The sequence below is a fragment of the Haliotis rubra genome, unplaced genomic scaffold (assembly GCF_003918875.1).
Source record: "Haliotis rubra isolate DU_JTF1 unplaced genomic scaffold, ASM391887v1 Scf1485, whole genome shotgun sequence".
In the NCBI taxonomy this organism is placed as follows: domain Eukaryota; kingdom Metazoa; phylum Mollusca; class Gastropoda; order Lepetellida; family Haliotidae; genus Haliotis; species Haliotis rubra.
Genome location: NW_025765431.1, coordinates 35085 through 50099, shown reverse-complemented (window position 1 = coordinate 50099; position 15015 = coordinate 35085). Strand labels below are relative to the sequence as shown.

The window sequence follows — 15015 nt, the reverse complement described above, 5'->3', positions numbered from 1 at the left end:
TTTAAGCTACAGCATGCTCCTGTTCTACACAATCAATAAAGAGGAGCTGCTTGCCACGTTCTGATAAGCCCCGTTGTTGATTTTGCGGCCATCGACACTGTATGAGCGCTGTCAAAGGGCACAATGTGGAATATACTACCCTTTATATTCTCTACTCTGTTTACCAACATATTTACCTTGATAATAGTGCAATGTCGTCTCGGCACTGTTCGAGCAATATAGAGGACAGTGAGTGTGGAAGGCGGGTTTTTCGTTTTAACCGAAGCGCTGAATCTCTGTGCAGCATTGGCTATGTACATAATAATAATGGCTCCTCATAAAGCACCTGTTCCCACGCACTTGTGCATGATCAAGGCGTACGACATTACCCCGGATTAGGTTTACAGTCATATGACTTATTCCACCGGGTACCCATTCATTCCTGGGTGACCGGAGTCAATTTATGAACAAACTCACTTGCCCTGGGTGAGATCACATGTGTCACGTGTGCCTCGTTGTGGGGCAAGACTGAAGTCCTCGAAACTCTCGGGTGACTAGGCTCGCTCACATATTTGACACAAATCATCGTATCCCAATTGCGTAGATCGATGCTCATGTTGTTGATTAATGTGTCTGGTCCAGACTCCATTATTTACAGACTTCCACCATATAGCTAAAGGCGGCGTTAAACAAACAAAATCATACCTAAGTCAATCGAAAAACTACGCAGACAAGTCCTAAATAAATGTCATCGACAGCACTGTTCTGTTAAATGCGTTCCGCCGAAGATCAGGTTCGATTCCCCCTCATGGGTACAATGTGATCCCCCAGTATACAGAATATTGTAGACTAACAACTAGTCTCTAAAATGAACTAGTCTCTAAAATGAACATTTGTACTGAAAAAAAGTTCATAGTAAAAAAATAAAAAATATAATGAAAAAGAGCCCTGAGACTTTCTTCATCCTGAAGCTGAGGAAATCTAGACTTGCCACATTTTCTAGACTTGCATGGGCTTTCTTGGATATATTTACTTCAGGGTCTGTACGACAGACTAAGAATATTGCTGTGGCGTAAAATCCAATCCTCTCACTCACTCACGCTCAGAGGCCAAACCTGCATTCCAGCATTTCCTTGAATAAGCCTTGTACAACCGAGTACCCGTAGTCAAATAACAGCACCAATGTGGTAGTAGGTGGAAACTGCCTTTGTGCCTATTGTCTCTACCGTATAACAATGATTAAAAAGTGATACATTTTGCCCAATAACAATGTGCTTAATAGGAGTGCTTGTATTAGAGTATGTATTTCTCATTGAGGTTTCGACATCTGGCTGAAATATGCAATTTCAGTTCACAAAATAAGCACTACGATTAGTTGTGTTAAATATATCAAAACTTGTATATATATCGAGACTGAGCAAAGCTCGTATTGATGAGTTGACAAATGAATGCATCGTTCACCATGCGGTACTGTAGCACATTATATAGGTATATTAAAATCATTGAAACGCGTGTAGAAGAACGCTTACACGTGGCACTATTGTGTTTGTATATTCTGAACAGATTGTACAGGTGGGGGTGAGTTGCTGTTTATTACGATAATATAAATATTTACTTGTTTGTCCACAATGTCAACTCCTGACGATCATTTCCTGCGACTCATCTCTGTCATTTTGGCATCCTTGTGATTAGTTTCACTAATTCATGTGTCAATCATATCATGTAAAACACTGTTTGGTAACATGGATTTGTTACTACTTGGTTCCAATTTCTCCAAATATGAGGGCTGGTGGGGTAGCCCAGTGAGTGTGATGTTCGCTCATGACGCCGAAGGCCGTTCGACATGGGTACATAGTGTGAAGCCCATCTCTGGTGTCCTCCCGCTGTGATGTTGCTGGAATATTGCTAAAAGCGACTTAAAACCATACTCACTGCAATTATGAATGGAATATACATGCACTATCATCGTAGTCCCGCCTCATGGACACCGCATACGAATGCACTGATTGATCATATATCAAATGTGCTTTTAGAAGCCATAAACTGCCTTTTCAACATACAACCCCGTGTGGGGGTCTTGTTTACGTCTTAAATGTTGCTATGTAACAAGCTGCATACTCGATGGTATTTACCAGTAAGACATTTCTTGATGTCCGGGAGCGTTTGCTCGTCAGACTTAAGGCCCGGGTTCGATTCCCCACATGGGTACAATGTGTGAAGCCCATTTCTGGTGTCCCCTGCTGTGATATTGCTGGAATATTGCTAAACGTGGCGTAAAACTCACTCACTCACCCACTCAAGGTAGGTGGCAACGTTGTTTAACCTACTTGTTCCACTAGCGGGTTACAGTGAATTACGCCTTTGGTGTGCGAGGTATATCTATAGCTAACGAAATATGCCGAGTGGAGTCTAATACTAATGGAATGCTAAGAGTGAGTGGATGTGATTTTATGCCGCTTTTAGCAATATCACAACGGGGAACACCGAAATGAGCTCCACGTGTTGTATCCATGAGGGGAATCGAATTCGGGCCTTCGGCGTGACAAACAGACGATTTAACCACTTAGCTTCTATAACACCCCTTTAAATTATTGACACATATGTGAAGTGAGGTGAGGTGAAAGTGGGTTTAACGTCGTGCTTGAGAATATGTCGCTCATATGACGACGTGCATGCGTGTGTATGTGTATGTGCGGCTGCTTGTACTAGCCCAGACTTAAGAAGGTTTTATAGTGCTAGCCCACTGGGATACCATGCCGTAGTGAAGCGTGAATACCCCACTCAGACACATTATACTGACTCCGAGCCGACCAGTCCTTGTTGCACCGATTAATGCCGAGCGCCAGGCAGGGACCAACAAGTACCATATTTTAACGTCTTTAGGTATGACGTGGTCGGGGATCGTACTCGCGACCTTCCGCTCTCCGGTTGACACATATGTAGAGTCATTTTACCTAAACACCCATTTGGGTGATCGAAAACGGGTCTTCGGTGTGACGAGCGAACTAGTTGATCATAATACTTGTCCCACCAACCCGGACCGCTAAGATGCGTAGGTCAACGGCTATTAATAGAGGTGTACGTGGTGGTTTTAATCTGGCAGGTCAACGGTTACTGATTACGACGGTTGAATGTCGAGGTGAGTCTTCTTTCAAGTGTTTTGTAGGTGTTCTGTAAACATCTGTTATCAAGTTAAAATTAAAGTTGCATGCCTGAGTTGCGTCCTTAACTGTCACATATTTACTTCCAAACTTCGAACTATTAAGAAGAACAAACTGTGTATTTGTTGTTTTATCTAGCAAGTGATAGATAGTGTTATACGAAAATAGCACAGGTGACGTGAAGTTGTGCTGAGTCGAATGTTTTCAATTCATTACAAATTCATCGTCGATGAACCAGCTTTTCCCTTTTCATTGTTGAAACAGGTAAATTGCAATAATTCTGCTTCATAAGTAATAGGTTGAGACAGATATGAGGACATTGACATAGACCCGTTTTCTGACACGAATTGTCCGTATATTCCTCATTGACATAACACAACCTTTAATTGAAAACGATTGTGGAAATGAACTACATATTGTAAAAGAGGGATATATGATTTCATTAAGAATAATACTGGCCCATTTCTGTTTAAAGATGACTCGCTGTGTTGAAAGGGTTGGTCTCGGCGCCACCGAGCTGCTTTTCTGTGTGTTAGCCCTTTTTCTGATGTACGTGTCACCATGTGGACTGACTATTGCTAGTTTTCTTCTTACCGGAGGCATTTTTGTATGCTACTGGCTAATTCGAAGAGCAAGAGCAAGAAGGATTGATGCACAAGGGAAATATGTACTCATTACAGGTTGTGACACAGGTAAGGTTTAGTTTGTAACGACCTCACATAACGATAGGATTATAACTGTGAATAAGCTTCTAAACGTGATGACCATTCATGAACATAAGAGACTGAAGCCGATTAAACGACATGATAAAAATGTCAGAGTGATGACAGGTAAATATGTGAAAGTGATAACGATTAATAAACGTAAGAATGATGGCCAAATAAACACAATTGTGACTGATGGCAATTAATGATTTGAGAGTGATGACAATTAATAAACGTGAGAGTGATGACAATTAATAAACGTGAGAGCGATGACCAAGACTCTAAAAGAGAGGAAGATGAACAAAGTGCTGACAGTGAAAATATATCTTCCAATTTAATCTTATCTATACTGTATGAGCTTGATCGTTTGTTACATGGTGTGTCGGCGTAGTCACCGAAGCTGAGCACGTACAAAGTAATCTATCAGCGTCATTGCATAGAGATTTTACATGAACGTTTTCTCGATTCAGGTTTTGGAAATAGTCTTGCTCGACTCCTTGATAGCAAAGGTTTAAAGGTATTTGCTACATGCCTTTCTGAACAAAGTGAAGGAGCAAAACTATTGAAGAAAGATGGAAGCAAGAATATGCGTGTTTTACAGCTGGATGTCAGTTCGGATGCGAGCGTTCTTGCCTGCCTTGAACAGATCAAGCCCATATGTTTTAAAGAAGGTACATTAGGGCATTTCTGGGATGAATTCGAAGACATCATTGTAGATGAATTGAAATGTTCGCGTCGTTTTGGATTATGGCATATCTAGCTTTTTGCAGCACGCACATGAATAACAAAAACGCAACCTTCATCGAAACGTACATTACTATTATACCATGGCTGAATTGGTTTACAAAGTTTGTAACATTTTCTTTGTAACAATTCAGTACATAAAAGAATGTATCACTTTTGTTCCAACCACTTTGCCTCGCATATTGGCCGAATTGTTACATTCGACACCAAATGATAATCTGGTACACCACGCATTTGGTCGTTCACATCCAAACCTTTGATATGAACATTTTGAAGAGGACAAATAAAATATTACCGTTTTAGTCATTGTGATGCTGTGTTTCTTTTTTCAGGTTTGTGGACCTTGGTAAACAATGCTGGGATAATCTGCAAAGGCGATGTGGAGATACAGACCATGGAAGCGTATAAGAGAATTGCAGAAGTTAACTTATTTGGGGTTGTACGAATGTGTAAAGCCTTTCTGCCCCTTGTCAGAAAATGTAAAGGTGAGCTACGTTTGCTTGAACTGCAGACGTCAACATATTTTGGGCTGTACGAATGTGTAAAGTCTTTCTGTCAGTTGTTAGAAAATGTAAAGGTGAGCTACGTTTGCTTGTTTTCAGTTGTGGATATGAGAGCAACTTTGAAGATTTATTTTATTTATTCTTTGAAAATGCCCATTGATATGCAGATAGTCACATATTAATGATTACCAACATATGACGTTTGTGTTTTAGGCAGAGTTATTAACGTCACAAGCGTCCGAGGATTACAAGCCTTCTGTGGGGATTCCGGCTATGTCATGAGTAAATTTGGTCTTGAGGGTTTTACCGACTGTCTTAGGCTAGAGATGAGGAGGTTTGGAGTCAAGGTCATTCACGTGGAACCCGGAATGTTTGGGCTCAACACTGGTTTATTCAATGAAGAAAACGTACGGTTGTTGGTTCTTTGCTATGCTATGTATTTACAATAGAATATGTTCCATATCTTTATTGAACACCTGTTGTTATCTATTCCTATCATTTTCCCCCTCTCCAATTTGCCAATAACGTCAAATGGAATTGGCAGAAATTCGAGAATGGTTATTCTCTGGTGTTTACGCTTCCTATATAGTTTGATTTGGCATGAATTCTTTCAAACAATACATGTTTGATGGGCATTTAAGAGTAACATAACAACGTGCGGTGTTGATTTACAACTTCTTCATTATTTACAACACGCCGTTTCTGGGCTACTTCTTGCCCCTTCATCAGGTAAATGCATGCTAATATCTTTATGTGTTTATGTTGATAACTAGTTATATGTTCGCATTTTATTCACCCCCCAAACAGGTTGAACGATACAAAGTTTTGAGCAAGAAGCTGATCGATAATGTCAGCGATGAAATAAGGACAGCGTATGGGCAAGACTATCTGGACACATACATGCGGGTGCCAAAAATGCGCCCAGGGTCTTCCGACCAGGACATCCAACCAATGCTTGATGCCTTTGAAGATGCCATACTTAGCTGCCGGCCAGACAGTCGCTACCTTGTTGATGGGCAGAGGGTGGACGGCGACTGTGTGAGTGAAGAACAATGTGTATGAAGTATATGTTCAATATGGACAAATTTGATTGCTCATCAACCATGTAAAAACTAAATCTGTGAAATATATTCTGGTATTTAAACATCATTTGGAAAACGTACTGAACCTCCGGTATAATTTCTTGTTGTATTTGCCTTTAATGCTTCTTAATATCTTTCCACATGCATGTACATGATCCAAACTTGTCTTAACCTTTCAGACGATGGCTCGCCTCAGAAATGTCCTGCCTGTATTTATTATGGATCCATTGTATTTCTACCTGCGTCCATTGCCAAAAGAAGCTTTCTATGCAAGTACAACTTCTAGGCATTGAAGAAGCTGACGTGCAAATAAACATTTGTAAATGAATTTAGTTAATGCTCAGGAGTGCTTAATAAAGGTATTTTATCATTTTCCGAATCCATTTTTCATGTGTGGGTGGCCTCGTCCTGTTTTAAGTTTCTTTCAAATATACTAGGCCTAAAAGAAACTGTGCATACAAAAATTTAAAATGTAAATTTATCAAACCTGTGTAGACACATAAGGATTTAAATTCAGAGATTATTGACATGTATCCAACATGCATGCACGTGCCACGTTCCATGACGTCAGTGGGTTCGTCCTTGAGACGTGCAGTACGTTGTTGCATGTGCATTCCGGGAAAGAGAAACAGAGCAAATGAATGCGCCACAATTCCGTCACTTTGGAAAGCTCAACCCCTGCCCTTGCAATCGTTCAAAAAATTAAACGGCTATTGAAACGCATAGCATGCCAAGGCTCACGACTGCACAACGTCATGAGGCCATTGGGATGGTCCGTGGGGGAATGTCTCAACGACAAGTGGCTGCACATTTCCACTGCCACCGGAACACCATTTCTGCACTGGTGAGACGCTATCAGAACACAAATGACGTCATCGATCGGCCACGTTCTGGACGTCCACGTGTAACAACGCCAAGACAGGACAGATGGATAAGGGTGACCCACCTTCGCCACAGGTTTCAGACTGCAGTGATGACTGCCCGAACCATCCCAGGACTTCGCCGTATCCACCCCAACACAGTTCGACAACGTTTACGTCATCACGGGATCAGACCACGACGTCAGATAACATCCTTGGCCTTGCAACAGAACTTGCGAGAATCTGGCGTGACATCCCACAAGCTTTCCATGCACGTTTGATAGGCTCTCTGCATCGTCGATGCACTGCTGTTCTCAATGCCGATGGTGGATATACCCGTTATTGAGCTTGTGACATGGTCATTTGACCCCTGTCCCGCTTGTGGACTCGTGACGTCATTGTGATTGACTTTTCAATTGAAATTATCCCGACTTGTTATGGTCTCATGATCCCTCCATTAAAGTTTATATGTACCTTTGACATTGTTATCGTACTTATCAACTGGGATAATATTTTGATAATGCACAGTTTCTTTATGTGGCTAGTATATATACACGGCGTCGAAGTGACCGACACATCAACACGATGGCTGGGGAAATGTGCAGCTGGATATCTTCACGAGTGATCGTTTATCCGTAACGTGAACTTAACAAAAGTGACTAATAGTTGTTATTGCTACTGTAAATGTCTCAATGACATAATTATACATGCGTAGGCTTCTCGAGGAAATATATATATACTCGAATCCAAACGAACGCGAATAAAGTAAAGCTTTGATACAGTGATGAATGAAGATATTGATGTTTGCTTTTGAAATAATAAATAATGGTGAATATTTATAACGCGCCTTTCCAGGCTTCACATCCTGCTCAAAGCGCACAATCAGATCATTATTACCCCAGATAACCCAAGCTGTTTGTGAGGCGCTAGAAGGTTAATAGCCACATATCATATCCCGCCAAGTACCCATGTTCTGCTGGGTAAACAGAGGCAATTTTGAACAAACTCACTTGCCTTAGGTGAGACTATATGTATCACATGTCGGGCAGGACTAAAATCCTAGAAACTCTCAGGAGTCAAGCTGCCAAACACGGTCACCCATGCAATAACTCTCCGCGCCCAGCGTTGCTTAACTTCAACTGATTTGTGACCTGAGCACAATGCACAAGGCCACACACTACCACATCATATTTATAACCAGAACTGTGTCTTGATGTTGTCAGTATGACATCGTCATTTGGTAACGTCACTTATGGGTCATGGGAAAGAACATTTCAGTGTCGAATATGGCCTCCATCAGCAGTCACTTCGGTATCATCAGAACAGTGACCAGAATGCCTATCTGAACATCGAACACATACCACTTTGCCTCAACATGTTTCATTTCAAATACTTTCAAACAATTGTAATATCCACGTTTCTTTTGGAATTCAGTTTACTTACCGTCATTAATTATACGCGCTATGGCGGTTGCCATGGATGTTACACTCCTGTGTCACTACCCTTTAGGTTTCCAGAAGAAGTTTTCGAAATTGTGATATCAGCATTGTTACAGGAACTCATATTCGCAATAAATTAAACTTTGCTGTTCTTATATGAAAATTGCAGTTTTCAACTGAGCTGTCCGAACAATATCCTTAAATAGATTAGTAACCTGTGACCACATCACACAGCTCATGATATGGTATAAATTCCTGAGAAAGTGTTGTTCATTCAGGTGTTGTAACAGTCGGACGAACGAAGGTTCGAACAACGTGCCAAGGCATAAGGTCTTTGTAACCCTGGATTTAGGGGAGCTGAAAGTAGATCAAGCAGTTTGCCGAGATAACACGAATTAGGTCACAGGGGCTTAACAGAACTGTTGCAGTATTCAATGTGTCACTACAGTGCGCCTATCGCTGAATTAGCCCAGTTGCAATAACCTTACGACAGTTGCCGCAACACAGGATTCTTATAGTGGAGAAAGGGAAGGCAGTTCTCCGAAGTAGACCATGCATAGTTTGGTGGACATGCTTGGTCCAGTGGTATCTGTGACCATTTTATGCGTGTTATTTGTAGTACTGGTATTTGTCACATTATGGGGACATGTGCTCAACCTTTGTCTACTCTGTGGTGCATTTTCTGTCAGTTACTGGTTTATACGCAAAGCAGGCACAAAGATGGTCGACACACAAGGGAAATACGTTCTTATTACAGGGTGTGACACAGGTAAGTCTTCACGTCTCTTAAAAAAAACAGGTATAAGTTTAGACTGTGTATTAAAACAGTGTTTGGAAGACCTAATGTAACAGCAGGACCGTGTGATTCAGTGATTTACTAATGATGTCCCAGATGTTTCCGGCCTGACAATGAACGGATCTCCCAGACACAACCAAACTGCCTGTGTATATAGATCAGGATTAAAGCATGACGGTAACATGAATAGCTTGAATTGCACAAACTAGAACTGCATATATACTCCTGTCAAGCTTCACTTCCTTTCCATTTACTCTCAACAGCTGCTCAAAATTTTAAAAAAGTATATACTCTCAAGCACATTCATGAAGACATGCCACAAACATTAGGTGATACTTGCCCTTCATATAGTACAGTAAATCAGTGCTGTGCTGATTCACAGGCAAGCTGTAGCGCCAATAGGTTGGAAACGTACTTCCCTCGCTTCAGTTCGAAAAATATTTTTAATATCAAAATAAAATATCAAAGGTAGACACACATTTCCAACCTCATATTTAATAATTACTCACGTGAATATATTTCATTAAACATTTTAAGCGCCATTCTTGGCATATCAAATCGTTCTTCGTCTTCATTACCCCTGTCAGCTTCCTGTTCAGCCGAGTGAAGGGACGGGTGAGTTAACTCTAAATATACTTCTTGAATCACCTGTCCACTAGAATAACTACTGGCGGAGTTACCTTCCTTGCTTTCATTCACCCCCTACGTCCAGGTTATTCTCCAGATCTAGCGCTCTCTGACTGTTTCCTCTTTCCGCTTTTTCCGAGGCAGCACATTTAAGACACATGAACACATTATTACTGCCATGGAGGACATTTTAGGGTCACGTGACAAACTGTGGTTTTCGGATGGGTTACAAATGTTGGAGAAATATTGGATCAAGTGTACAGAAGTCAAGGATGACTATGTTGAAACATAGGTAGAAAGATATTCATACATATCGTATTTTTCATGATAAGGCCGGAAACTTCTTGAACACTCCTCGTATATAAAACTATGTGTATTGAGTCCAAAACGTTATTGTTTTTAAGCCAAACGTAGTTGTAGGGTAGGAAACGGGTAGCATGTAATAATTCAATAATATTGGTACACAAGATATTGGCCCCAAATCATAAGTTCCTGTTGTAAGCCAAACATATAGACTTTTGCCATACACAGGCTTCGGGAATAGCCTCGCTAGACTACTGGACACCAAGGGACTGAACGTCATCGCCGCGTGTCTGTCTGAGGAAAGTGACGGTGCCAAACAATTGAAGACAACAGGGAGCAGGCGCATGAGTGTCTTACAGCTTGACGTAACTTCGGATGAAAGTGTTGCTTCATGTCTTCAGAGGGTAAAGACGCTATGTAACAAAGAAGGTACATTGGGGTGTCTTAAATACATTTGATATGTTAATATGCTACTGACTACCTCAAAGCATAGGGATAATTTATTAATAAAGTACCGAGCCAAATTAACAACCAAATACCTCAAATCAATGGCTTTTGAAAACACATATTGCTGACGTATGACTGAACATTATACACCATTTTGCAAAACATGATTAAACGTTTTCTTTGTTGATACATGCTTCAGACAATTTCAGACCTTGACAATGACCTGAGCTTAATTTCATTGGCGTTGTTCATGTGTATGTACATTGTGTCAAAATATCATCTTGATGGTTCCTGACAATGAATAGCTATTTAGATGTGGATGTGGTTTATCGCTGCTTTCAGCAGTATTCAAGGCACACCTGAAGGGACACTTGTAACTGAACACGCTCCTCCTGTGGGGAATCAAACATGAGTCTTGAGCGGGACAAACTAACCCACTTACCCCTGGTTAACCACTATGTGTACCGAAAGGTCACTCAGTAAAACAACATAATTAACTTACAATCTATAAATGGTTAATGCAAACTTTGCAGACAATTATTTAAAGTTATACCAGTTTTGAGCTAATATACACAATGTATCAAATTGTATACCTAACTGTAATATTGATACAGGTTTTATGTTTCAGGATTATGGGCCTTGGTAAACAATGCTGGCATACTATACACAGGGGATGTGGAGATACAGACAATGACTATATATAGGAGAGTTGCAGAAGTAAATCTCTTTGGTATGGTTCGAATGTGCAAGGCGTTTCTACCTCTAGTCAGGCAAAGAAAAGGTGAGAAAATATGATTTTATATATTATTTCTATACTGAGTTGAATCACAGTTTTGAAGTAATAGTGACATAAATACTACGGTCATTACACCAGGCCATTCCACACAACTCCATGTCACCATGTCTCCCTGTGAGGAGTGACAGATTTTTATCTCCATAAATGACCAATATTGTGACCTTTTGTTCAGGACGTGTTATCAACGTGACCAGTGTGCGTGGTCTGCTGGCGGGCCCAGGTCACTCAGCTTACGTCATGAGTAAGTTTGCTGGAGAAGGATTCACAGATTGTTTGAGGCTGGAGATGAGGAGGTTCGGAGTCAAGGTCATCCTTGTACAACCAGGAAGTTTTGGCCAAAGCACTGGCTTATTTAGTGTGGAGAACGTACGTATTGCTTAAAGTTTTACATATGGAGTGTGTACAGTATGGTTTTAATCATGACCAATTAAGTAAACATTAATTAAATGAAATTGTATAAAACACGTTCCGTTAAAGATATAATCTTTTACAAAACGTATTAAAAAGTGCATGTATTTGGTACAGCCGCTAAGACTACAATATTCCAATATTTTTCTGATGATAAATTGTGTTTTATATTTCTATTTGTTACGTGTGTCCGACAATTGTTCACATAACGTATACATGCAGCAATGAAGGACGCCTCTTTGACAACTATGCATTCATACCCGTTAAAAATTGATGTTTTGAATGTCAGAAGTGTTCAGTGTGTATCTTCCTTGTTATTAGGTATGTCAGTTCATACGTGACATCATCTTGCATTCACAGACTTTGCGTTAATAGCAGCAAGTACATACAGGTAGAGGACACCCGTAAATATCCGGGTTAGAATTGGTCTTCAGCAATCGATGCTCATGCTGTTGATCACTGGATTGTCTGGTCCAGACTCTACTATTTACAGATTACCGCCACACAGGTGGAATATTGCCTTGTGCAGCGTTAAACAACCAACCAACCAAACCAACAGGTATAGGTTCTGGTGCATTGTCTCATGAGCTGCACCCAGTATTACATACAGTACATGTACCTTAACACAGAGGCGTTTAGGTTGGGTGAGATCAAGATACATTTTATTTATAATCACAGGTTCAGCGCCAAAAGAAGGCGTACCAACAGCTAATAGACTCTGTAGATGACGAGATACGGGCAGGGTATGGACAACAATATTTAGACACATATATGCGCGTCCCTAAGATGAACCCGGGGATCCTCTGACAAAGATCTTAAAGGTGTTCTGGATGCATTTGAGGATGCCATACTGAGCACAACCCCAGACAATCGATACCTCGTCGATGGCATTCGTAACAGAATTGACGTATTGTGCGTAAGTAACACCCTGTTACATGGTCACCGTTCTTAGACATACAACTTCGTCTTGAAACTACTTTTTCCCAAACTTGTTTACTGCAAACATGGCTGCACTTGCAGGTAAGCAATCCCTTTTTACCCCAGTCACAAGGCAAATGGAGCCATGGGTGGCCTTTTCGCCTCAATAGCATCATCTTTAGGTTAGTTGTAGTCCTTTGGAGTATGAGGATCCGATGATATATCAAGCCGTATCAGCGTCATAGTAAAGGTAAGGAGAAAGATGGACTGACATCGTGACAGCTTTAGTGAATGCTTCAAGAGATAAACCACACATTCATAATAGCATAAACACATTAGAAACTGGTTTAGTTGAGCCACGGTTATAACTAACGCCATATATATACGTCAGTGTAGCTTGTAGTATTTCTTGTAGATGATGGCACGACTACGCAACTTTCTGCCGGTGTCGGTGATGGATGCTCTTTATCTCTGGCTCCAGCCACTGCCAAAAGAGGCCTTTTACACAACTACGTCGTGAAGTGAGGCGTTATTAACCCGGTCAATGCAATGTTAGTTGACGGTTTAAGTAGTAAACTGCAGTTGGTTTGCTGAAGATATGACAATTCGCTCTTGCTTGACAACGGTATAAGAACTTATTTCAAAACGTCTCATCATAATATGATACTTTATCATCGATAAAGTATCGTGTCTTTATTATTACGTTTCTTTTTGACTAACTGGATAAGCTGCTGACGTACGAGCGTACGTCACTGAGAAGATATACGTTAGTGTCTGTGTCATGATTACTATTGAATAACGTTGGTGATACATGCAGGTTTGATCCCCAGCTCTAGATTCTTGTATCTGGGCCTTATACTGTATACTGATAGCCAGTACTAGTCAGAATGAGCAATGATCAACGTCGTTGGTGGTGATGCCGCACGATCAACTAGGAGACACAGGAGGATCATCCTCATTTAGACAACTGGAGGACTAGGAGGCTGAGGACATAGGGACGGTCTACATATTGACCCTTTATGTCTACCGTGTTCGTAACACTTTTCTTGATATGTGTTTTAGTTAGAAAATAAACTTTCTTGAGATCACATTTCTGATTGGTGGTTATCAATTACAGTTAATTCATTTAATAATAGCGTTTGATTAATACAAAAAACAGACATGTAAAACAATACAAATTTCCGATTGCGTGCATCGGGCAGAACAATTACCTGTCCATTGCATGAAACGAGCAAATATTGCATTTGCCCACATTGGGTGTAACATCTAGATTCATGCGTCAAACAGGCTTTTTGTAAGCGTACACTTATGACACACAGTGTTGACACGCAGCACATTCCAAAAGCAACAGTAGAGAGCTGTCCCAAGCGGGGATACGGCTATTCAAAGTTTCTTTTCAGCCGCGGCTTTTTGAGGACATGGACTACAGTGTGTACTGATATGTCACATGCTCGGCTTATGGGACAACTCGACACACAACCTCTAGGGCCACTAGCCGTGTGGGTGGTATCTAGTTTTCTCGAATATTTCCAGGACGATATGATGCAGATTGTACTGTTGCAGACCTAGGCAATCTACAACTCAGCGCAGGTCACAGTACTTGAAGTAACGTTATCGGTACAAAAGAGTAATACTATAAATTATTCATTTCCTTCATTCTGCCTTATTCACAATATTTAATTTCTGAAAATGCCCGCAGTCTGTAGAGGCCTTATAGAAACACACGTATCAGTGTTTACGGTGTTCAGAGACAAAATATCGATCAACATTCCTGCATTTCGAGCGACGCCAACACAAAAATCTTCACCCATCAGCGTCATTGTAAATGAATGGGGTTTTTTAAGATGAATATGTTCACAGAGTGAATGTGCCAAAATATTGGAAAAGATGGGGAGCTATCAATTGCCTTGTTTATAAAGCTTGACATCAGTGCCGATGCGAGGGAGCTTGTCCACCTGGAAAAGATCGAGCACAAGTGTCTTAAAACAAAAGATGATTTTATATGTTTGCTGGATACTTCACATGTGGTTCATTCTCCAAGTAAGATGCAGGCTTTACGGTAATGTACACTATTGCACTACTAACCGATTCAAAGATTGACACACTTCTTATGATTCAGAGGCAGCCAATGTTCTAACAGGATTGATTGCTAGTATGTGTTAGTGCAATTAAAGTTCTTTTGGTGTATTCGTTGATGCACCATCCCATCCCAGTTGTAGCTGTTCTAGAAGACTCTCTTAATTTTACA

At 40.7% G+C, this 15015-nt stretch overlaps 2 protein-coding genes across 2 annotated transcripts; both read left to right on the top strand.

The window, feature by feature from the left end:
• The first annotated feature begins 3615 nt into the window (after nucleotides 1-3615).
• Nucleotides 3616-6545, top strand: LOC124269889 (retinol dehydrogenase 7-like). The gene is made up of 6 exons (XM_046704934.1): nucleotides 3616-3832; nucleotides 4315-4515; nucleotides 4921-5073; nucleotides 5305-5498; nucleotides 5899-6129; nucleotides 6353-6545. Exons 1-6 carry the CDS (start codon nucleotides 3616-3618, stop codon nucleotides 6464-6466), a joined length of 1110 nt encoding a protein of 369 aa, XP_046560890.1. The 3' UTR covers nucleotides 6467-6545.
• Nucleotides 6546-8904: 2359 nt separating this feature from the next.
• LOC124269898 (D-beta-hydroxybutyrate dehydrogenase, mitochondrial-like) lies at nucleotides 8905-13855 on the top strand. Its single transcript, XM_046704943.1, has 6 exons — nucleotides 8905-9241; nucleotides 10427-10627; nucleotides 11274-11426; nucleotides 11614-11807; nucleotides 12528-12765; nucleotides 13183-13855. The coding sequence occupies exons 1-5, from the start codon at nucleotides 9025-9027 to the stop codon at nucleotides 12654-12656; spliced, it is 894 nt and encodes a 297-aa protein (XP_046560899.1). The 5' UTR covers nucleotides 8905-9024; the 3' UTR covers nucleotides 12657-12765; nucleotides 13183-13855.
• The last annotated feature ends 1160 nt before the right edge of the window (nucleotides 13856-15015 follow it).